We start from the raw sequence: 25,468 nt of genomic DNA on the forward strand, positions 1-25,468 counted from the left end.
TTGTGGGTTTGGTCCCTGGCCTCACTCAGTGGGTTAAGGATCCTGCATTGCCATGAGCTGTTGTGCAGGCTGCAGATGCAGCTCGGATCTGGCGTTGTTGTGGCTGTGGTGTAGGCCGGCAGCTGTGGCTCTGATTAGACCCCTAGCCTGGGAACCTCCATATGCTGCAGGTTCGACCCTAAAAAAGACAAAAAGACCAAAAAAAAAAAAAAAAAAAAAAAAAACTTTTAAGAAAGAAGCAGTGGTGAATGTGAATCTGAAGACGGGGGAGTTCTTTAGAGCTGACATTATCATCAATTGGTCCAGCTTACTGGCCTTCTGAAACTGTCAGGATAAGATCCTGACCTTGGAGTGATGGCATAAGTGCTTTCAGCCTAACAGTTCTTTGTACTATAAGCCTTCACAGGCTGGCCTGACTTAACCTGCCTGTTTCCACCTATTTCCCACTGCATCAGCTCAGTGAAGATTACCTGCATATAACGTACAAATGCTACCCAGTTGTTCTTTTCCTTGCTCATCTCTTCCCCCACCATGTCCACCTACTTCTGGCACTTGTTCTACCCGACACTCCCTTCGGCACACAGATTACAGAGAAGGGAGAAGATGCAGGAAGGATCCAAATGTAACTAGAGTTACATATTTTTATTTGAGCTTCATCTCCTTGGAGAAAGGGGAACAGAGATGAGTAAGTTGGAGAGGCCCAGGGTGGGGGTAGGGGATGCAGAGATGAGGGTTGTGAAGGAGGAACTCCTTCAGTGGAATATCTGTTGAAGGTGAAATGAAGTGAGCCTGAGTATGGAATTCAGAGATAATTCTTGGTATTGAGTATTGGGATCTGGGCGTGAGATCCCAATACTCACTGAGCAAGAAAGGCCAGCAAGTGGAAGAATCCCAAAGCAGGTACAGCTGGTCTGTCACTAGTCAGGCCTCCAGACCAAGTGGCCCCCTGGGGTGGGGAGGATTTGCTGCGGGAACCCATCTGCTTATTCCCAGTTAATCGACAAGGGATCCCAGTGGTGTTGCCCTTGGGTGTATGAGAATTCCTATGTTGATATCTCCTCTCTCCTGACTATGTCTGAGGTGGAGATCTGGAGGATGGAGGCTGATACAGAGGCCAGTACTGCTGCCGAGGATATGCCTGAGCCCTGGGCCTGGACTCAGGCTCTGTCTCCGTCTCGGTCTCGGGCTCGGGTTCAGTTTCTGGCTCCAGTTCTGACTCAGGCTCCATCTGGTGATCCAGACCTAGGTCCAGATCTAGCCCAGTCTCTTGTTGTGACTCCAGCGTGGGATACAGATCCATGTCCAGCTCTGATTCCTCTGTGACTGGGTCCTGCTGTGCAGCAAAGCCTGAAGTTTTATTTCTAGGGATTCCTGTGAGACTGCTCTTCATTTTGTGTCTTGATTCTCCATTCTGAAATAACACATAGTTGACGGGTTAAAACTTCGAAATCAGGAGTTCCCGTCGTGGCGCAGTGGTTAACGAATCCGACTAGGAACCATGAGGTTGCGGGTTCGGTCCCTGCCCTTGCTCAGTGGGTTAACGATCCGGCGTTGCCGTGACCTGTGGTGTAGGTCGCAGACGCGGCTCGGATCCCGCGTTGCTGTGGCTCTGGCGTAGGCCAGTGGCTACAGCTCCGATTCGACCCCTAGCCTGGGAACCTCCATATGCCGCGGAAGCGGCCCAAGAGATAGCAACAACAACAACAACAAAAGACAAAAAAAAAAAAAACTTCGCAACCACATTTAATTTTTGAACAGCCAAGGAATTTCAGGATACAGAAGGACTTCAGGTACCAGAAATCATGGGTTCCTAGCAAAGTAGAAAATATTTCTGGACTTAATTTGATTTTCATCTTCTTTGCACCCTCTGGTTCCTCAGTTACTTACTGCTCTTTAGGCTCAATCACTCCGTAACTTCTGATGTCTTTAGTTTTTCTACCCAGGCTGGATTTCATTTAAACCATTTGAATAGCAATGGTCTTGGCAGCTTTCCAGAACATCTTCTATTCTTGATTTTATTTGTTTTTCAACTCCCTAATGTGATCCTTGGCAGATAAGGCCCTTCGTGACCTGGCTTCCTGCTGTCTTCTTTGGTTTTATCTCCATCTATGGTCCTCAGCTTTTGCTCTAGCCCTGCAGTTAGACTGGTAGAGCTTTATCTCTGCTAGTTATCAGTTTTATTATTCATCCCAAGGGTAGGTTGGAGGGGGTATTCTAAAGGGATAGCTAAGGGAGATATTTAAACATATTTATTGGAGTTCCCTTCGTGGCTCAGTGGTAGTGAACCTGACCAGCATCCATGAGGATGCAGGTTTGATCCCTGGCCTTGTTCAGTGGGTTATAAGGATCTGGTGTTGCTGTGAGCTGTGGTGTAGGTCGCAGATGTGGCTCAGATCCCACGCTGTGGTGGTGGGATGTAGACCAGTACTGCAACTCCAATTTGACCCCTAGCCTGGGAACCTCCATATGCTTCGGGTGAGACCCTAAAAAAAGCAAAAAAAAAAAAAAAAAGTATCAATTGGTATGGCACTGGCACTAACCACGCTTGATGTTAAAGGATGCTTGAGGCCTCCGCTAGGGTGGGTAACCCTGTCTTCGGTTGGGAAAGGATCCTGAATGGCACCCATATGCCATGACAGTGTGGGAACTTGGGACTCAGGTTTACTGCTATTTACCAGGCAGTAGGGGAGCCTTTCAGCATCTCAAATCCTGGGACAGACACACGAGAAACTGTCCCTGGACATCGCTCATCTCTGTCGGATTCAGTGTCTCCCTCCTCCTCACCCTCGCCTCCCTCCCTGCCCCGATGCTTCACATCATCCAACCTTTTCTGTTTCTGAGTAGGTTTCCTGGATCACTGTCTCAGATTCGTCCACACTTAACTCGGAGGAGTCCGGCAACTTCCTTGACAAAGCAAACAGCACAGCGTCATGGAGGGTGAGGAACAGCTGGGCCTTGCTGATGCCAGAGTCAAAGAAATCATTCTTCTCAAATGTCCTGACCACAGATGCTACAAACCAAATGGGGAACACATATAGGGTCAGAAACCTGGGGAACAGAGCATCCAGGATGCAGAAAACACAGCCCTCTTCTTAGGACGAAGGTTACTCACAGTGACACCCCGCAATGAGCACCAAAAGGTTGATGTTTTGGAAAGCATTGCACATCTGTGGGGAGAGAGTGGATCAGTGTGAGAGATATTCACACTCAGTAGGAAAGAGACTTTTCATCAGGTGCATTTTATTTATTTATTTATTTATTTATTTATTTATTTATTTATTATTTTCCTTTTTAGGGCTGCACCCATGGCATATGGAAGTTTCCGGACTAGGGGTCAAATTGGAGCTGCAGCTGCCGGCCACAGCCACAGCCACAGCAATGCTAGATCCAAGCTGTGTCTGCGACCTACACCACAGCTCACGGCAACGCCGGATCCTTAACCCGCTGAGCGAGACCAGGAATCAAACCCGCATCCTCATGAATACTAGTTGGGTTCATTACCACTGCACCACAATGGGAACTCCCTCATTAGCTGAATTTTATTTATTTATTTTTAATTTTTTTTTCATTTGGTGTTTTGTTGGAATAGGGCATTTCTTCTTGAAAAGGTTTATGTCATGTGAGGCTGCCTCTTCTTAGCTCTTTGGTAGGAGAGAGTAGGCTTTTCTTGGGGCTTTTTTTTTTTTTTTTTTTTTTTTGGTCTTTTTGCCATTTCTTGGGCCGCTCCCGCAGCATATGGAGGTTCCCAGGCTAGGGGTCTAATCAGAGCTGTAGCCACCTGCCTACACCAGAGCCACAGCAACTCAGGATCCAAGCCGCATCTGCAACCTACACCACAGCTCACGGCAACGCTGGATCTTAACCCACTGAGAGAGGCCAGGGATCGAACCCACAACCTCATGGTTCCTAGACGGATTCGTCAACCACTGTGCCACAACAGGAACTCTCATTAGCTGAATTTTAAAACCTCTTCAGTTGTTCACTTTCCTGGGCTATATTACCTCTGCATTCCGTTCAGCCCTGGAAATGTTGGATGAGTGAATGGCTATGTGGCAGAAAATGTCTAAGGTGCCAGGACAACCAAAGAGAATCAGACGGGCTCGTGTGGGGTGCAGAGTGAGAGGGGGTTGCCCATGGTCTCAAGTGGGGACAGAATTCACAGGAAAAGGTAACGTTCATGTGAGGACGGTGCTCGGATAGAAGCTGGTGGGAACACACTGGATGGTCCCCATGAACAACCACATTTTGGGATTATTGTTTTGTGTTTGCCTATGACCCCCCCCCCATCTCTGGAGCTCACTGAGCAGAGGTGGCAAAACTGTGGCCCAGAGGTGGTCAAGTGATATAGTTGGGCATAGATTCAGGAGCACTGAGGGTCACATTCAGAGCTTCTCTGCAAAGTTGTATTTGACTTGAGTAAAACATCAGATATGTAATATCAGGTTAATAAACCTCAGATACTGACCTCAAGGCTTTACCTCAGTCAATATATGTGTATGCTCTGCGGTTATAAATCTTTTTTTAAATCTTAATGTTCCATTCAAAGCAAGTCACCATTAATTTTGATACTTTGAGACTGAACAAATTCCAACCACCCACACTAAGTTAAAAGTGTCAAAAGAAACAAATGAAACAGACAGGCTCTATTTCTTTCACTCCCAAGGCAAGATGAGAAAGTCATTCTTCCACTGTATAGTGCTGGGAACTATGTCTGGTCACTTGTGATAGAGCATGATAATGTGAGAAAAAAGAATGTATACAGGTATGTGTGACTGGGTCACCTTGCTGTGCAGCAGAAAATTGACGGAACACTGTAAATCAGCTATAATGGAAAAATAAAAATCATTATTAAAAAAAAAGAAAAGAAAGTTGTTCTTGATCATATGGTAAATCAGAAAGTCATGTGGTGAGGAGCCACTGTAGACACACTCTAAATGACAAGCAGTGGGAGCTTAAAATCTTATGAATTAAGAAGCTTAAGTTGAGTGGTTGTCTCTAATAAGAATGACTATTGGGATTTTTCTTCGTGGGTTTAAGTTTTCAGTTGTAAAGTAAACAAAATGGAATGATTTCCTCTCACCCGGTGGTACAAAACAAAGCAAAGAGCACAGCGCTGTGGAGGGTGAGGACGAGCTGGGCCTCAGTGATGCCAGCATCAGAAGAATCACTCTTCTCAAATGCCCTGACCTCGGACCCGGAACACACACGGGGGCAGACACCTGCGGAGGAGCCTGCATTTTTAAAGTGCGAGAGTGCACCGTGACTCCCTGAAGGCTATGAAGTTAAGGTGCTGGACGTTGCCTCAGTGACGGGGCTGGAGTGGAGAGTCATCAGCGTAGGCTGGGGGTGGAAGGGTCATGCCAAGGACCAGAACACACGGTGCCTCTGCAGAAATGGAGGATGAGAGGAGGGAGAGGTGGCGAGAGTGGCACAGATGTGCTACAGAGCAGGCGGAGGAGTGATATGAGTCAGATGCTTTCAGTTCTGGTACAGGACAGACCCCTCACTAGCTGTGAGCCCAGGACTCTTGGGGGAAATAGGCTTGTCTCTCAAGGCTGTTGTGAGAACGAAATGAGATAGCACGCATCATGTGCCCAGGTCAGTCTAGCACATAGTAGGCATTCAATGCAGAGTCAACGAAATCTAAAGTTGCAACGACAGTGTGAGACTCAGAGAACACAGCCCAGCAGTACAACCTAAGCTGGAAAAGTCCCAAAGACAAGATATTATCAAGTATATTTGAGTCTGAAGATGGGGTGGAAGGGTTGCTGGGGAGAAGATCTCATGGATGGGAAAGCCCTTAACATTAATCTCCTCCAAGCCTCTCATTTTCTAGAGGAGGAAACCAAGGCTCAGTGCAATTAAGTTACCTCGGGTCCGACAGACAGCGAGCAGTAGTAAAGCCAGGACAGAGCACAGAGCCACGGACTGCCACCCGGAGTTCTTTCTACTATGAGGAGCTTCCTACTGTCTTAGATCAAAAAGGAGCTGGACTCACTTAAGACAGAATCGTATTCCCTTAGGAATAAGAAATAGAATAAAATATTTATAAATATTTTGATAAAATAGGATCTGAGGATAAAAGGAAGAAAGTCAGCCAAAGGAGCGTATCTCAGAAATAAGTGGGCGAAGTCAGAGCCAGGAAGTGAGCAGGTTCGGGGTGTGTGAACCTAAGCCATGGCCAGTGGGAACAGGGGTGTATGGAGCACTGAACACTGAGATAAGCCGGCTGGAAGAAAAGATAGTGTACTTATCAGACATTAAGCAATAAAACCAATATGGTTAGTTGTATACCTAAACTGTCCATATTGTACAAGAAGAGAAGTGAAAACATTCTGAGAAAGCAAAAAGTGGGAGAGAAGCTAGAACTCAGGGAACACAGCTTTGGAAAGAAAACTCTTTGCTGCCCTTTTCACCCAAAGATGCAGTCAATGAAGAGGCAACTGGGGAAGATCATCTAGGTACTGGACCAGGCAGCCCCAGGCTTGGGGCGTCATTTCATCACAACTTCTTCAAATATGAATGCCTTTCCTTCCTCCCCTTCTCCTTCTTCATCTTTGCCTTCCTTTTTGGTCATGCCTGCAAGCATACGGAAGTTCTTGGGCTGGGCATCAACCTGCTGCACAGCAGTGACCTGTGCTACAGCCATGACAAAGCTGGATCCTTAACCCACTGAACCACCAGGAAACTCTAAATCTCAGTGCCTTAGAGCAGCTGAGTCGTGGAGGACTCTTGGTGAGCTTTTTTCTGTAGCATGTGAACTATTTCCTGAAAATGTTTGTAGCTAACTTTCAGGATATGCTGGGAGTTGCTGGGTGTGGCACAGATTGATGTTTCAATGGTGTTAAGAGCTTTCTGTTTCTCAGTTCTTGAGAGGTAATATGCCATGCCTAGGCAACCAACCCCAGTTTAATAAATCAGAATTGCTTCATTTTCTTTTTATTCTGGTTGACCTTAAACTGTCTTCAGGATTCAGGTTTCTAGTGGCCTAGGGGTCACACAGCAGGGGATCAGTGCTGGATTTGGGCTAGGGGCTGGCGGGGAGGGGGCGTAGGAGGGGATCAGAGCTCTTGCAAAAGCCTCCTCAGTACCTACCTGTCTTAATACGACCGACGCATGTGCATCCACAAGATGCACCATGGAGAAGTCCAGGATGATGGTGTGGATTTGGGGTGGAAGAGGTGGAGGAGGTAGAAGGGACATACTCGAGTAAGGCAGGAGTGTTCTTTCCCTCAGCTGACTTTCAGAAACCTCAGGGAGTGTCGAGATGCTTCTAGAGGGGTCACCAGAGGGCCAGGCTTTCTCCACCTCCTCGTAGTTGTTATTTCTCTGGGATGTGGAAGACATCACATATGGTGCTTGGTCATCGGATGTACTTTGGCTTGTGTCCACGCTCTCTAAGCGTGAGCAGCGGATCAGGTTAATGGAGGATGAGTTCCGGTCCCATTTACTTTCATATCGTTCTGTGTAAATAAACTGGGACACAGAGTTAGGGGGGGACGCTGGTAAGACTCAGCCAAGGGCTGGAAGTGCCTGCAACTGTGCTGTTTCTGTCTGCTAATGCACTCCCTTCTCTCTTAGGAAACTTCTCCACAGACTACGCACGACACTCTCACTGTCACTTCTAGCGTGTGACTTCATCTTTCCTTATCCGCACCACTCACAGTACATCCCTCCCAACGTCCCCACATGCATCAAGGGCTTAACCATTGTTCTAGTGAGCAAGATTTAAGAGCCGTCTTTTTTCTTTTTCTTAGGGCTGCACCTGAGGCATATGGAAATTCCAGGCTAGGGGTCCAATCAGAACTGCAGCTGCTGACCTACACCACAGGCACAGCCATGCCAGATCCGAGCCGTGTCTGTGACCTACACCACAGCCCATGGCAATGCCGGATCCTAACCCGCTGAGCGAGACCAGGAATCAAACCCACTTCCTCAAGGATACTAGTCAGTTTCTTAACCCACTAAGCCACAATGGGAACTCCAATATCATCTTTTTTTTTTTTTTTTTTTTTTAGAGCCACACCTGAGGCATATGGAGGTTCCCAGGCTAGGGAGCTGTAGCCACTGGCCTACACCACAGCCACAGCAACGCCAGATCCGAGCCTTGTCTGCCACCTCCACCCCAGCTCAGGGCAACACTGGATCCTTAACCCACTGAGGGAGGGGACGCAGGGATTGAACCTGCGTCCTCATGGATGTAGTCAGATTCATTTCTGCTGTTCACAACACAGTTCACGACAGGAACTCCCTCTAACATCATCTTTGATTTATTCCTTTCCCTTGTCCATGGGTTCTAATCAGTCTCCAGCACCTACTACTACTTTGAAGAATTTCTTCCGTCAGTCTCTTTTTCAACATCTTTTATCAGTGTATGGCTGTCTTCTGTCAGACTTCCTTAAGAAGCCAAAAGTTGAGCATGGCTATCTTTGCCTTTCACTCCTTCCGTCCTCCTGATAGGCCTGAAGTACCTGCCATCACTTGCGGACAGTACCAAGCACAGGGAGTACAATAGTGTGAAGGATGTGAGAGCTGCCTCTACAGTCACAGGGATTAGATTCTACCAGGGGAGTGGGCCTATGTCCATAAAGTGTGAATAACAACCTCTATGGACAAGAACTGTAGGGCACATGGAAAATGAAGTTTGTTTGCTAGAGTGGTATAATTTGGGGTGATGTTTCTTTAAGAAAAATCTGTTGTTCTAATAATGTTGCTTGTAAAATAAACTTTAAAAATGGGAGTGGGGGGGTGGGGTTCCCATTGTAGCTTAGCAGTAACAAACCAGACTAGTATCCATGAGGACACAGGTTTGATCCCTAGCCCTGCTCAGTGCGCTAAGGATCCGGCATTGCCATGAGCTGTGGTATCAATCACAGACATGGCTTGGACCTGGCATTGCTGTGGCTGTGGTGTAGACTGGAGGCTACAGCTCTGATTCAACCCCTTGCCTGGGAACTTCCATTTGCCATGGGTGCGGCCCTAAAGAAGTAAAAAAAAATAAATAAAATTTAAAAATAATAAGTAATAAAAATAGGGGGAAAAGTAAGGATAAAAACTATACAAGGTAGTAGGTATTTGCACTGCAAAAAAAAAAAAAAAAAAAAAAAAAAACGGTGTGGACAAATAATATCACATTTCAAAGGCGAGAAGTCACTGAGGCCAGGCCTGAGAGGTACAGGGTCCTCCGGGCAGAGGAAAACCTCCGAAAGTCTCTCCCTTCTTTCCATCTACTCTATACGCTTGTCTTTCAAGGGCTTTCACAGTCCACTCATGCTGGGTCTGCCTGAACTTGCTGCCCAGACCATACCTCTTCCTCTGAGGACCCTGTGCTTATTTTGGCCTGAGTGTCTGTCCAAGCTGGTTCATGGACCAGGAGTCTTCCCTTTTCCTACCTTATGTGAATCCAAATTTTTCTCTCCTGCCCAGCTTAGGGCCATTACTATCTTTTTGAGTTCATGCCAGATCTCTCTTTATCCGAAGTCTTGAGGTTGTTAGAGTATAAACATACACTTAAAAAAAATGGGGGGAGTTCCCATTGTGGCCCAGTGAAAATGAATTCGACTAGGAACCATGAGGTTTTGGGTTTGATCCCTGGCCTTACTCAGTGGGTTAAGGATCTGGCGTTGCCATGAGCTGTGGTGGAGGTCGCAGATACAGCGTGGATCCCATGATGCTGTGACTGTGGTGTAGGCCAGTAGCTGTAGCTCCGATTAGACCCCTAGCCTGGGAACCTCCATATGCCATAGATACGGCCCTAAAAAGAAAAAAAAAAAAATTGGCTGCTCTGAGGCATATGGAATTCCTGGGCCAGGAATCAGATCTGAGCTGAGCTTTGAACCAAGCCGAGGCTTCAGCAACACCGGATCCCTAACCCATGGTGCTAGGCCAGGGAAAAAAACCTGTGTCCCAGCACTCCCAAGTCACTGCCCATCCCGTTTGTGACAGCAGGAGCTCCTAAACACACACTTTAGAACATAACAGTATGGTACTATCCTATTTCATCAGTTTTAAGATGCACCACTACTTTTTGTACTATCAAGAAACAAACAAACTATAATATTGCTGTCAATTGTACAATACACCTAAATTTCAGAGATGTGGAAAAATGTATATTTTTGGATTGATAAAATACAATGATAGCCTTAAGTGTCACATTAATACAGAGTTGTTTTCCTAGATTGATTTAAAACTCCATGAACTGTCGCAACAGAAGAAAGGGTGGGGGAAAAAACTGTAACTGCAATGTATACATCTAAGGATGACCTGACCCCCTTGCTGTACAGTGGGAAAATAAAAAAAAAACATATGCCTGCAGAGCAATGAATATGACCATCTGATGGGATGGGTGGGAGTAAAAGTTCACTTAATCCATATTAAAGTTGAAGTTCTCAATAATTGACTACATCTCATGTAGACCTGCAATGCAACTTATTGATGAAAAAAAAAAATCACCTCAGAACCTTTTCCCACTAGCTCTTCAAAATATCCATTCATCCAAAAAGTCTCTGTTCCATGAACTTGCTGGAAAACCATACTGATTTCCATAATATATCCATATTTTATAAAAAAAAAAAATAAAAAAAATAAAAAATAAAACTCCATGAACTGCTTCAAAATAATCCTGTAATTCTGAGGGGCTGCTGGTGGATAGGGGTATAGATGAAATCAGATGGGCTATGAGGTGATAAATCTTAAAATATATGGTGGGTATATAATGGCTCATTATACTTGTTTCTACTTTATTATATGTTCAAGTTTTCCATGAAAAAACTTTTTTTTTTTTTTTAAACAGAGCAATTTGGATGAATGTGGAGGACATCATGCAAAGTAAAATAAGACAGTTGCAAAAAGACAAATACTGTATGATTCCATTTAGATGCGGTATCTGGAGTAGTCAAATTCATAGAAACAGGAGTTCCCGATGTGGCACAGTGGAAACAAATCCAACTAGGAACCACGAAGTTGCGGGTTCGATCCCTGGCCTTGCTCAGTGGGTTAAGGATACGGCATTGCCGTGAGCTGTGGTGTTGGTCACAGATGCGGCTCAGATCTGGCGTTGCTGTGGCTCTGCCGCAGGCCGGCAGCTACAGCTCAGATGAGACACCTAGCCTGGGAACCTCCATATGCCATGGGTACGGCCCTAAAGAGACAAAAGACAAAAAAAAAAAAAAAAAAAAAAAAAAATCATGGAAACAGAAAGGAAAACAGTGGTTGCCAGGGGCTGGGTCTGAGTTCCAGTTTTGCAAGATGAAGAAGTGCTGGAGATAGATTGTAGTAAGGATTGCACAGCAATGAGAATATATTTAACACTACCGTACACTTAAAAAGGGTTAAGATGGCAGCTTTTATGTTATGTGCTTTATATCACAGTTAAAAAGAAAAAAGAACTACCTGGAGACAGAGGTCCCTACAAATTCTTTTTCCTTTTTCATAGCGTCATAGTTCTAGGCACATAGTATGAGCTCAATAAATATTAGAAGATGATATTCTACTCAGAAATGTACTCTTTTTCTTTTTAAGGTCATACTTGTGGCACACGGAAGTTCCTGGTCCAGGGGTAAAATCAGAGCTGTAGCTGTGGCCTACCCCGTGGCCATGGCAACACCAGATCCCAGCCTTGTGGCAACACTGGGTCCTTAACCCACTGAGCCACAATGAGAACACCTCAAAATTATTTTATGATGCTCTGCAAATACCATCTACAATACTCAGCGCAGTGTGGATACAAAATAAATATTAGAGATAGTGTTAATTCTGTCCTCCTGGCAGGGAATTTACTATTTTCTGGGAGTTTAGTAGAAGCTATGCTCCAGTAGGATGTATAGGAATGAGAGAGGGGGGCCTGGTGTTTGTAGGGACCGTGCGAGGAGGGGGAAGGGAGGTGTTTGTTGGTGGGGAACGTGTGTGTGTAGATAGAGCTGCTCCTCCAGGGTGTAGGCAAAGACTGAGTGAAAGGCCTTGAAGCTAGAAATGAACAGCCCTGCTTGGAGGGAAGGGAATATTTAGACCAAATCTGAGTCTGAAATTAATGAGCACTGTAACTCATCAGCTAGGATAATCTTCCGATGCTGTCAAATCCCCATCTGTGCTTCTCCGCCCTCCACTCCTCCCATCATCGTTTCCCTGGTCACAGGCAGACATCAGGGGACTCCGACAGATCCTTGGGGACCCCAGCCGTCTTGACCTTGTCCTGACTCCAATTAGAAAACAGTCTTTAGGAGTTCCCGTCGTGGCGCAGTGGTTAACAAATCCGACTAGGAACCATGAGGTTGCGGGTTCGATCCCTGCCCTTGCTCAGTGGGTTAACGATCCGGCGTTGCCGTGACCTGTGGTGTAGGTCGCAGACGCGGCTCGGATCCCGCGTTGCTGTGGCTCTGGCGTAGGCCGGTGGCTACAGCTCCGATTCAACCCCTAGCCTGGGAACCTCCATATGCCGCGGGAGCGGCCCAAGAAACAGCAACAACAGCAACAACAGCAACAACAACAACAATAGACAAAAAAAAAAAGACAAAAGACAAAAAAAAAAAAAAAAAAAAAAAAAAAGAAAACAGTCTTTAAGTCACTCACTTTCAGACATCTATAGCCAGGCAGCTGAAATAAAAGTCAGGGAAACAGGTACAATCCCAGCAGGCAAACTGTGCTCTGGGCTCAGTTAAGTTGCTGCCGGTTCAGGGAGAAGGGAGACAGGAGTCAGGTCTCCCACCTACTTTCAGGGCAGGATCTGAACCTTAGAGGGGAACCTGGGTCTCCATTTCTGAGTAGAAATCTTTGATTTCCAATGGTCCATCTAAGAGTTAAAAATTCCTGAGTGGGTTTAGATTTTCTTTTCCTTCTTCTTCTTCTAGGGCACTTCTTTATACAATGTGGGGAAAAATGCAGAGAAAAAGAGGTGTTTCTCACCCTGGGCGGTGGCTCCACTTCATCACAGTTGCAGAAACACCGACACATCTTTCCACGCTGTGAGCCCTCTTCGTTATTAAACAGGCGGTACATTTCTTCTTCTGAAAGGGGCACCATTACCATTTCAACCTGAAAGATAACTCGAAAGGGTTGTGTAGGTGAGGGGGGTGGGAGGAGAGGACTTGGGGAGGGGGAGGGAAGCAGGTAGGGAAAGGAAAGCAGAGGAGGAAAGCCCTCACCTCCTCTAACAGCTTGCGCTTTAGGTAGTAAACATTGACAAATGTTATGGCGTTGCAGCACTGGAAGATCTTCACTCCTGGAATGTTTGTAACCTGCAGGACAAATATAAACTTGAGGGACATTTCTCGGCTTTTTGGTGGAGTAAGAAAAAAAAGAAGTCTTTAGAAATTCTTGGAGAATTTCTATTATTTTTGTTTGTTTTTGTTTTTATGGGTTGCACTCTCAGCGAGCAGCAGTTCTAGGGGCCAGGGATCAAACCTGAGCCACAAATGCTACCTGAGCCAAAGCCGTGCCAGTGCCAGATCCTTAACCCGATGCACTACAAAGGGAACTCTGAGAATCTGTATTTTTTTGTTGTCGTCATCTTTTTAGGGCAATATAGAAGCTCCCAGGCTAGGGGTCAAATCGGAGCTGCAGCTGCTGGCCTACACCACAGCTGCAGCAATTCCAGATCTAAGCAGCGTCTGTGACTTACACCAAAGCTTGCAGCAACGCCAGATCCTTAACCCACTGAGTGAGGCCAGGGATCAAACCCTCATCCTTGTGGATACTAATTGGGTTTTTAACCCGCCGAGCCAAAATGGGAACTCCTCCCTTCCTCCCTCCCTTCCTGCCCTCCTTCCTTCCTCTTTCTTTTGTATTCGTTATAAGAGGTAAGAACTAGCAAGTTCCTTCCTCCCATCTTCACCTACTGCTTTTCCTGTTTCTGCTTTCCCCCTCCATTTCCCTACTCCTCTCTTTTACTTGGCCTTCCTCCCGCTAAAGAACATTTTAAAATTATCCTCAACCGGCTTCGTCACTCTCCCGCCTCTGTAAATTCATATCTGTAGTGCAGCAGACCCGAGAGCAAAGGGGTTTTGTGGAAAAACTAAGCAGCATGCCCGGCCCACCCTATCCTTGGGACTGGTTCGGATCCTCACCTCCCGGTAGTCGTGGATGCTTCTATAAATATTGGTATTAGGGATCTGACCCAGGAGGAGAATCTTAGTTCTGAAAAGCAAAATGCATTTACTTGCCTTTAGGTCATGGTTGCCTTATCTTGCCACAACCCACCTCCTGTTACCTGAGACAGAGTACCTGTGTGACTGAACAGTGATGATAAAGAAGGTAAAAGCTACTGCAACAAGTAGTCCGACGTCCAGGCCCAGGGCAATTGCAGATGTGAATGTCACCACCCAAATGATCTTATGGGCAAGAGAGAAGGGAAAAGGAAACCACGGTAACAAACAGCACAGAGAAAATCACAGGTCTTTTTTTCTCACCGCACCTTTACCCTGTCTCTCCCAACACCTGGGATTTAGAGGACAAATTCCACAGCCCTGTGGATGGATGCCCTCACAAAAGATTGAGTCCCAAGGCTGCCTAGCGATTCTTTCATGCATCCTTGGTTGCGTTTCCAGTTCTCTCTTAAAACCTCAGTTCCCCTCTGTGAAAAAATAGGGACATTAGTATCTACTTTATAGGATTTTTTGAGACTAGAAATACTATTTGTAAGGCAACCCAGAAAGCTCGCCAAATTAGTGGTTGCTATTTTAAGACCCATCATAGTTATCAGGAATCTTAAACATCCTTCTCAAGCTCCTGTCCCACCACCTTCTCCATTGCCCCCAGCAGGTCATTCTCACAAAGAAGCTAGGCTGAAACTCCATTAAATATTTGCCTCCCCTTCCAACTGCCACTTATCAGTCAGTGTCTGCACTCAGCCTGCCCTCATTCTCTCCAGTTCTGTTGGGAGGCCAGCCCTTCTCCTTAGACCAAAAGCTCTGCTTGTGTATTGGACCATGTGCCCTCTTAACTTTGAAAGGACTGGGATCCCCAAACAATCCCCTTTCCTACTGCTTTGCCTCTACTGGGTCCTTCTCCTCATTGTATTACATCCCCCATCATTTACGCTTTGCTGTTTCACCTTTATGTCCCCCAGTTTTGTGCGCAAAGAGAGCGCTCCATCAGTTACTCTTCCTGGCTAGACATCTCCTTCTCTTATTGGGATTTGTGTCTCCTCTCCTGGAGTGTATTTCTATTAATTGCATTAAAAATCACTTACATATGCCATGTATGATAAACCCTTTTTACTAGATCTTTATATAATTGCAGCATAGTTGGAATGGGGTCTCTATTTCCATGCACCAATAACCTTGGACCCCCCCCCCTTTTCGGTCTTTTTAGGGCTGCACCCGCGGCATATGGAGGTTCCCAGGCTAGGGATCAAATCAGAGCTGTAGCTGCCGGCCTACACCACAGCCACAGCAATGCCAGATCCAACCACATCTGGATACTAGTCAGATGTGTTTCTGCTGAGCCACGAAGGGAACTCCCCTCTGCCCTTTTTAAAGTAGAGTTCTAGGCATCAAAGGGTCACTAGTGTCCTTCATATCGATCTCTTTCGTTCGTCCTCTTCCCCTCCTGCAGCCTCCCCCTCTGTCCTTCCCTACCTCAGCCAGTGCATCTACACTCACACAGTCACACTGGTTCTGCTTCCATAGAGTGGGTAGGTTGTACATGGTTTCAAGGTAGGGTAGGACGTTGCTCAGAATAATACCAGCCAGCACAGCCTGTGGGGAGAAGATAAACCCTGCTTCATTCTCCTTTCCAGGCTAAAACTCTCAAATTTCCACAAAGGAACCACAGAGTTAGTCAGCCTTGCCACTCGAGAGATATTATGCATTGATCATTCATACCATGCCCATGCTTCAACTCATTGCGTAATCAAATAAGTGTTCTCCGAATTTTTCTCTGCTCATATCCATAATTAGTCAAACACACAAGACAAGGCAAAGCACTGATGGGACCCGTACAGCTACCACAAGCCCCTTGTCAATTCAGATCATTGGTTACTCACTCAGACAGTGAGAAGAAGAGTAAACAGGCTCTGATTCATCCAGCCCCTTCTATTTCAGTGTCATCACTTTTGGGGTAGGAGGCAAGACCCACAGGGAGACTGGCACCTCTTACCCTTTGTCTTATTTCTGCCTACCTGGCCTTGCTTTGCCTGGTTTGCTTGACATAGTCTATGTTACCGGTGTTGCTTACAAACCATTCTCAGATGGGATGGCAAATTAAAGGAAACTCACAGAAACTCTAAGTAGTTTCAATTGGGCTTTTTTCAAGTCAAATGATTATGCAGTATAATTATTTCAGCAATGGGATACTGTTTTTTGTCCATCAAATTAGCAAATTTTAAACATTGAAGACACCCCATAACAATGAGCATTGAGTATTGCTCTTTTGGAAAAAATTCGGCAACATATGGAAAAATGCTGGGAGTTCCCATTGTGGTGCAGCGGAAATGAATCTGACTAGCACCCATGAGGACTCGGGTTCAATCCTTGGCCTCGCTCAGTGGGTTAAAGATCCGGTGTTGCCACGGCTGTTGCATAGGCCAGCAGCTGTAGCTCTGATTCGACCCCCAGTCTCCAAACCTCCATACGCCATGGGTGTGGCCCTAAAAAGCAAAACAACAACAACAACAAAAAACCTGATATGCTTTCATATCACACTTTTGTTTTACTCTTATAAATCTATCCTTAAAGATAGAATAGGGTAGATGTACAAAGTTGCTCACCATTATCTATAATAACAAAAATTCAGACAGCATAATTATCCAATAATAGGAAAACGATTAAGCTATAGCATGGAGTATCATGCTATATATTAAATTAAAGATTGTGTGTACAGTTAGACCACAATTATGCAAAGTACCATCTCGTCCTAGAAAATAGCATTGGTTAGATATATGCCAAAATGTTAATAGCAGTTTGTGAGTGTGACTTCAGGGACTTCCACCTCAGTGTGTAATCAATCCATCTAAAAAAAAAGATTTATATCTACTATGAATATTCCAAAGTTTTAAAAGTAAGCATGTTTCCTTTTCTAATGGAAAGAAAGTTTCTTAAATGTGAGAAAATGAAGATTGATGCCCATAGGGATGTAAACTCAACAGGCCTCAAAGTAGAATCTAACCTAATTTAAGAAACACTTCTCATCCTGTCCTAGCCATCTTCTCTGCTATATCACTCTGCCTGGGAACTAGCACTGACTCTACCGTCAGGCATGGCTTGGGTCCAGGCTGACTCTGATTTTCTGGGGTTCCTCAGAGACCAGTTGGACTCAACGGTTGGTAGAGGAGGAAAGGACAAAGATGAAGTCAGCAGAAATTACTTCTTTCCCATCTTAATCTTCTCTCCCGTCAAGGATCTCCAAAAATATCTGCAGTTTGCAGGGAGATGTGGTAGAAAAGCTAAGATATTCAACTTCCTATGGCTTTTACAAGATTTTTGGCTTGAGGTGTGGAGTATGAAGAAGAAACAAATCTTTTCATGAAACACTATACAATAAAATTTTACCTTTCTGAATATGAAGATAAGACATGCTCATGGGTAAAGAAGAATTGAAGTTATATGTAATTTCCATCATAAGAGATAACCATTGTTAACATTTTGGTATACCCTGTTATTTTTTTTTCACACAAAATCGCAACAGTATTGAATAGACACTTTGAATTATGTTTTTAAAAAATTTATGTTGAGAGTTCCCATCGTGGCTCAGTGGTTAACAAAGCTGACTAGCATCCATGAGGATGCAGGTTCCATCCCTGGCCTCGCCCAGTGGGTTAAGGATCTGGCGTTGCTGTGAGCTGTGGTGTAGGTTGCAGATGCGGCTTGGATCTCACGTTGCCGTGGCTGTTGTGTAGGCCAGCAGGTGTAGCTCCAATTAGACCCCTAGCCTGGGAACCTCAATATGCCATGGGTACAACCCTAAAAAGACATAAGACCAAAAAAAAAATTATGTTGAGAAATTCCCTTGCTGAGTAGTTGAGATCTTAGCCAGGGTGCTCCATCAATCCTCCTAAGGATTTTGTAACAAGCTAGCCATAGTTGTTCAAAGAAGGAAGGAATTATTCACATAGTTTAACACTCATAGAGCCCCATTGTTGCAACAATTCAGATATTCCACTGACCAGATTGTGTTCACCTTTTCTTATCCAGAAACATCCTAACTAGATGCTGCATAAATAATGCACCATAACATGGTCAGGCCAAAGCAAGGGCTGTTCTGTCCCGACATATTTATAGTAAGGGAGTGCTTACCTATTTCTATCACTACCCTTCACCAAATTCTGACAGATTTTTATTTGAGATATTAAGAGATTCTGATTCTTCTAGCTATAAAGGAAAAACATCACTCATTGTTCAAAGTAAATTAGTTCAAAGTAAATTAGCCCTCTGAAAATAGACTCCCCAGAGTTATAGCACCAAAGGTGCTACATGGACTAAATTCTGGAGATGGCTTCTGCTGGGAATCAGAGGACAGCTTGTGTGACAAACACAAGCTTAATCCCACCCACCATGATGCGTATATTCTGTGGCTGGTTTCCACGGTCCCTGAATCATGAGAGCAGAGGCAGCCTCAGCCTGGAGATGGTCCTGCGCTACTGAAACCTAACATTTTCCAGGTAGAACAGATATGTTCAAAAGAATGGGGATAATATGTACAACCCCAGTGTGTAACGAAGGTGCTGCACTAAGAATAAAACCTTCCCCCGCCTTAATACTATCTAAAAAAGGCTAAAGGGAACATTAAGGAAATTTAAAGGGAAATTGTGGCCACTGGGCACTGATCTATATTGTAACATAGAACAAACTGACCATAGCCACTCATTAATGCACCCGGCATCTCTAAGTGTAAGGTCATCAGGCTCACACAAAGGGAAGAGATGACACCTAAGTAAATAGAGAGAGGCATCCTAGCTGAGCACAGAGCTAAAGCTCAACTTTTCAACCCTGCCTTTAAGTGTTGTGAGCTAACCATGAGGCAGTGTAGCAGCGGTAGGGGGATTGAGTTCACAGGCATGCAGAACAGGGCCTTCTGGAAACTGTTTCGGGGGAAACAGATGGCATGAATGCACAATGAGTTTCCAAGCCTGTGCTGGTAATGGGTGTTCTGGCATCTGAAGTCTATTTTGGTCATGTTTAACTGAATCTTTACTTCTAAAGCTTACTTTATAGCTACAGCAAAAAAAAAAAAAAAAAAAAAAAAAAAAGAAAAAGAAAGAAAGAAAGATTACCAAGAATGAGAATGTTTCCTGAGCGTTTATTATTAGCTCAAAAAGCTCTTCTCTCTGTATTTTACATATTATCTTATTTAAATCCTAATCCTGTGCAGTAGATGCTGTTATTTTCAAGGAAAGGAGCTAGAAATATGTGGGGGCCCCCACTGGGGACCAGCTGCAGGGAGTTCTCCTCAGAGATGCCCCACCAAGGTATCATCTGGAGGTCACATCCTTCTTGACTTAGTTATCTGACCAGTTCTACTTACATTTGGCAGTTGGTAGAAAAAGCGTCCCACCTTCAACATCAGGAGCAGCATCACACCTGCGCTTACCAGAGATGCAAACTGAGGAGACAGAGCCAGGTGGAGAAAGACCATCAGGAAGGTGTTGGTCCCTGTCTGCAACTGACGCCTTCTGCTTGGTAAGAAGCATGTCATTTTTTTCTTAAAAAGGGCTGAATATAATCATCCAGCATAAGTGCATTTTTGGTGAACCAACATTTTCAGGTCTTGTCACGTGCTAAACACATACCTGGTACTCAATAAATGCCTGCTGATTCAATGCATGAAGCCTTTCTGAAAAGTCCCAAACTGTCATGGATATTTGAATCTTGTTAGAGCTTTGTGCTATGGATCTGAAGTCTCTTGAAATCTGGCCTGCATTTCCTCCCAATGTTAACCCCTCTGAACAGTTTAGAAAAGCCCTGGTGGGAGTTCCCGTTGTGGCTCAGCGGGTTAAGAACCCAACTAGTATCCATGAAGATGTGGGTTCAGTCCCTGGCCTCACTCAGTGGGTTAAGGATCTGGCACTGCCTCGAGCTGTGGTGTAGGTCTCAGATACCGCTCGGATCCCTTGTTGCTGTGGCTGTGGTGTAGGCTGGCAGCTGTAGTTCTGATTCAACCCCTAGCCTGGGAACTGCCATATGCACAGGTACAGCCCTAAAAAAAAAAAAAAGGAAAGAAAAAGGTAGACTCATCAATGTCAGCCCTAAAATCCCAACCACCCCAACTTGCTCCTCTGGAGCTCGGAAAGCTTCCCATCCAAAGGCCTCAGTGGTGCTTCATCTTAAAAATAACATGATATTCACTTCTGATTTTCATACTTTGGTTTCCCTCTGCCTCACTGCTGTCAAAAACAGTTGGGAACACGACCCAGGCTGTATATAGCAGCTCTGGATCCCATCCCAGCTGGGTTGACTACTCTGGACTCAGGACTATGTGGTAGAAAGCTAAGAGGCGCAGTTCCCTTTATAATTCCAAGGCTCTCTGGACATAATCCTGAACTCATTATATCCTCTACTGATAAACTGCCATTGTTAAGCCCCTACTAAGAACAAAATAATATAAAGCAGAGTAATTTCCCACTGTGATGGGCGGTGGGGGTGGGGGGCTCAAACTGTAACCATGAATGAAAACGATGGCATATACAAGCAAGAACAAGCAACCTCCAATCTAAGCCATTAACTGACCACTCAGAATTAATTCTAATTTTTTCTTTACTTATTAAGTGTGAAGAAAAGTAACTTCCTGCAAGGTCCCCTCACATTACTTGCTGCTATTTGCCATATAAATGCATCACTGAAAATAAGAGCAATGAAATCAACATCCTGCTTCCTTCTTGCCTCATCCCAGCTGATGCCCAGCTAATGGGACCAACCCAGCATGGAAAAGTTGAACCCTGTGAGAAGAGTGTAGGAAGAAGGATTCAGGAAAATGAATGACTACAACTCAAACTCAGGAAATTCTCATGGCAAACATTTTATACCTTGTGGAACTGAAACAGGTAACTGAGGCCACAAGGTCCTCCAGCCAATGTATGTATCAGCCTGTTACTGCATCAATTTTTTTTTCTTTTTATGGCTGTACTCACAGCATATGAAAGTTATCAGGCTAGGAGTCAAATAGGAGCTGCAGCTGAGGGCTAAGCCACAGCCATGGCAATACTGGATCCAAACTGGATCTGCAACCTATGCTGCAGCCTGTGGCAGTGCTGGCTCTTTAACCCACTGAGCGAGGCCAGGGATCAAACCCACATCCTCACAGAGACTACACTGGGTCCTTAACCCGCTGAGCGACAGTGGAACTCCCTGCATTGAATTTTAGGGTCTACCTTCAGCCAGTCTTGCCCCATAGGAGGAAAGTGCTTTGATTGGCACTCCTTTCCTCCAAAATTCTTCTGATTATTTTTAAGGAAACAAAGACATACAGAAGCCAAAATAAGCTGTATAAAACTGAGTTTAAAATAAGTACAAACGAGACACTGAATCCCATGAACTTGCTGCTCTGGGAGGCCTGCCAATAATTGTGTGTCTCCCATGGCTACACATGCAAGGGAATGGGAATGGGCTTTGGGGTCAGAGGGCCATCCTTGGTGGCACTGTACCTTAGGAGTTTGCTCGATGGCTTTCAGAAATCCAGACTCAGGGCCTGAAAAGGGTCTAGAAACAGCAGGCAAGTACAACTCTATATCTCATGCATGTTTTGCTTTTCTGCTCTGATTTTCCATCACTTTTCCAAGCTTTCTTGAACAAAGACTGACTGTACCTTCTCTCTCTCTCTCTTTTTTTTTTTTTTGGTTTTTTGGTTTTTTGTTTTTTAGGGCAGCACCTGCAGCATATGGAAGTTCCCAGGCTAGAGGTCAAATCGGAGCTGTAGCTGCCAGCTTACACCACAGCCACGACAACGCAGGATCCAAGCCATGTCTGCGACCTACACCACAGCTCACAGCAATGCCAAATCCTTACCCACTGAGTGAGGCCAGGGATCGAACCTGCATCCTCATGGATCCTAGTCGGGTTGGTTAACCGCTATGACTCTACCTTCTTTCTGGGGGTTCAGGGCAATGTGAGTTCCTGTAAACCACAGGCACTGTCAACATGCAGACTCTCAGACACCAACTGCTCCACAAGTAGTGGAGAGTAGATAACCAAGCACCAGCAGGGGCACTAGGAACCTGGGTAGAAGCTCTGATTTTTGAACATCTTAAGTGACAGGCACTATGATGGGCCCTATTATCATCCAGTTTAATTCTCACAACTGAAAGGTTATCCTGTGGCACAGCAGGTTTTAAGGATTAGGTGTTGTCTCTGCAGCAGCTTGGGTTGCTGCTGAGGCACAGACTCAATCACCAGCCTGGCGAAGTGGGTTAAAGATCTGCCATTGCTGTGGCATAGGTCACAGCTGCAGCTCAGATTCAATCCCTAGCCTGGGAACTTCCATATGCCACAGGTGTGGCCAAAAAAAAGAGGTTATCCTTATACCCATTTTACAGATGAGTACTAGAGCCTCAGAAAGTGAAAGTAACCTGCTCAAGGTCACATCTAGGAACCACTGAGTCAGGTTTAAATCCACTTGACTGGTTGACTCCAAAATCCAGGCTCTCTCTACTGCCCTATCTACTTCCTTTAAAAAGAACACAACTCATTTCTTTCTTTTAGTTTTTATTTTTTGGGCCATGCCAGGCCGGAAATCGAACATTCCCAGGGCGGAAATCGAACTGCGCCACAGCAGTGATCTGAGGCATGGCAGTGACAACACCAGATCTTTAACCTGCTGAGCTACCAGGGAACTCCTCTTTCTTTTATAATTTATTTATTCTCTTTTCTTTCCTATTTATTTATTTATGTCTTTTTAGGGCCATGCCTGCAGCTAGGGGTCCAATCACAGCTGTAGCCACCAGCCTACACCTCAGTCACAGTAATGCAGGATTCAAGCCGAGTCTTTGACCTTCACTACAGCTCATGACACCGCTGGATTGTTAACCCACTGAGTGAGGCCAGGGATTGAACCCGCATCCTCATGGATGCTAGTCAGGTTAGTTAACCACTGAGTGACAATGGGAACTCCTCTCTCTCTGTCTTTTTTTTTTTTTTTTTTTTTAATAATAACTTGTTTTGGGAGTTCCCGTCGTGGGAAATAGCAAAAGAAATAGCAAAAAGACCAAAAAAAAAAAAAATTACAATAATAATAACTCGTTTTGTTTTGTTTTGTTTTGATGGCTGCACCCATGGCATATGGAAGTTCCCAGGCTAGGGGTCAAACAAGAATTGCAGCTCCAGAGCTACACCACAGTCACAGCAACACCAGATCTGAGTCATATCTGTGACCTATGCCACAGCTTGTGGCAATGCCGTATCCTTAACCCACTGAATGAAGCCAGGGGAACTCCCAACCTTGTGTATCTTTTCTCCCCAGATTTGTCAAGCTTATATACTAAATAAAGTATGTTGTCAAAAGTTAGTGGGAACTAGTGTCTGGAATAGTTCTTATCACATTTCTTCTTACCACAAAAATCACATTTTGATTTCAGAGTTTCTTCACACTTGCATAGAACATCTTTCTTTTAATATAGCTCATCTTCCTTCTTTTTGCCACATAGTACAAAAGAGCTACATCTTAAAAGTCAAAGAGTGTCTGGCAGAAGCTCTATGACAACAAAACTCAGTTCACATAAAATGATACGATATGGTCTTACTCTAGACCCATGGTCTTACTCTAGACCCATGCTCTCACCCTGCCTAATATTCTGACCTCTATTAGCTCTCGCCTAATGTATTTCACTTATATTTACCCAGGAGTTTTAACACCTTATCTTTCCGTATTCAAGTTTTTGTTTGTTTGTTTTTTAAGGGCCATCCTAGAAGTATATGAAGTTCCCAGGCCAGGGGGCGACATCAGAGCTGTAGCTGCTGGCCTACACCACAGCCACAGCAACTCCAGATCCTATCTACACTGCAGCTCACGGCAACACCGGATCCTTAACCTACTGAGCAGTCATTACTGCTGAGCCAAGATGGGAACGCCTCAAGTTTTTTTTACACATTTTCTAAAATTTTCTTTTTCATCATGGTCTATCCCAGGAGATTGGATATAGTTCCCTGTGCTATATAGCAGGACCTCACTGCTTATTCATTCTAAATGTAATAGTTTGCATCTACTAACCCCAAACTCCCAGTCCCTCCCAGTCCCTCCTCCCTCCCTTCTTCATTCAAGTTTAGTGTCCATTCTTCTGACACTTTACTGTTTTTTTGTTTGTTTGTTTGTTTTGCTGCACCCATTGGCCAGGGATCAAGCTAGAGCCACAGCAGTGGCAATGCTGGATCCTTAACCTCTAGGCCCCCAGGGAATTCCATGACACTTTACTTTCCATGTTTTTTGTTTGTTCGTTTTGTCTTTTGTCCTTTTAGGGCCGCACCTGAGGCATATAGAGGTTTCTAGGCTAGGGGTCTAACTGGAGCTGTTGCTGCCAGCCACAGCCACGACCACAGCATTGCCAGATCTGAGCCACGTCTGCGACCTACACCACAGCTCAGGGCAATGCCAGATCCTTAGCCCACTGAGCAAGGCCAGATATTGAACCCAAAACCTCATGGTTCCTAGTTAGATTCGTTTCCGCTGCACCATAACGGGAACTCTTACTTTCTGTTTTTGATTTTTTTTTTTTTAATTTTGCTTTTTAGGGCTGAACCTGGAGCATATGGAAGTTCCCAGGCTAGGGGTCGATTCAGAGCTACAGATGCCGGCCTACACCACAGCCACAGCAATACCAGATCCAAGCTGCATCTGCAAGCTACACCACAGCTAAGGGCAATGCCGGATCCTTAGCCCACTGAGCAAGGCCAGGGATTGAACACAAGTCCTCATGGGTACTAGTTGGGTTCATTATCACTGAGCCATGACGGGAACTCCCGACACTTTACTTTTTGACAGTGGTGATACCTTCCTGTGGTGCTTCTGTGGCCTTCGCTTATCTTTGAGGTCTCTCACTGTTTCTCTGCCTTCTGAACCTGACTTGTTCCATGGGCTTACCCCAGTTTCAATTCTAATAGTTTTTTTTTATTATTATTAACACTATTTTTATTAAATTCACTGACAGTGCTAAATTCTAAGAGGTTTAAGGGTGTAAAGTGAAACAGCATAACATACTAACAAAATTTAAGGGGTAGTGTAACTGTACATCTGTACAGAAGTATGGGGACAAGCCCTGTAGGGTAAAAGCTCAGTACTCAGGTCCTTGGTTGCTGACCTCGGACAAGACACACCAAGCAGTCTTGTCCGTTTACAAAAAAAAAGACTTCAGGACCAACAGTAACAGGATTGGAAAGAACTGATTCAAGATGATGCAGGCCAGTCCGAGTCCGGTTAGCTGGGGGCTGTTGCGGCTCAAGTCCAGGATAGGTAGAATGGCTGTGAACTGTTCTGAAATCACTGGTTTCCAAACAAGTTAAGATGCTTTTCCCAAACAGAGTCAATTCTGATAGTTTTTGTTTTTGTTTTTGTT

The 25,468-nt window shown here is 44.9% G+C and overlaps 1 protein-coding gene across 1 annotated transcript in view; it reads right to left on the reverse strand.

Annotated features, from left to right (window-relative positions):
* Positions 375–25,468, reverse strand: part of SLC26A8 (solute carrier family 26 member 8) — a 69,212-nt gene continuing 44,118 nt past the window's right edge. Inside the window, exons 12-21 of the mRNA XM_003356617.4 lie at positions 19,456–19,533; positions 15,597–15,692; positions 14,218–14,324; positions 14,061–14,130; positions 13,140–13,232; positions 12,901–13,029; positions 7,096–7,476; positions 3,113–3,167; positions 2,826–3,010; positions 375–1,411 (exon numbers count right to left, since the gene is read on the reverse strand). Of these exons, the coding sequence (XP_003356665.3) occupies positions 1,070–1,411; positions 2,826–3,010; positions 3,113–3,167; positions 7,096–7,476; positions 12,901–13,029; positions 13,140–13,232; positions 14,061–14,130; positions 14,218–14,324; positions 15,597–15,692; positions 19,456–19,533 (1,536 nt within the window). The 3' untranslated portion in view covers positions 375–1,069. The remainder of the gene's footprint in view (positions 1,412–2,825; positions 3,011–3,112; positions 3,168–7,095; positions 7,477–12,900; positions 13,030–13,139; positions 13,233–14,060; positions 14,131–14,217; positions 14,325–15,596; positions 15,693–19,455; positions 19,534–25,468) is intronic.

This window comes from Sus scrofa, chromosome 7, assembly GCF_000003025.6.
Source record: "Sus scrofa isolate TJ Tabasco breed Duroc chromosome 7, Sscrofa11.1, whole genome shotgun sequence".
NCBI lineage: Eukaryota > Metazoa > Chordata > Mammalia > Artiodactyla > Suidae > Sus > Sus scrofa.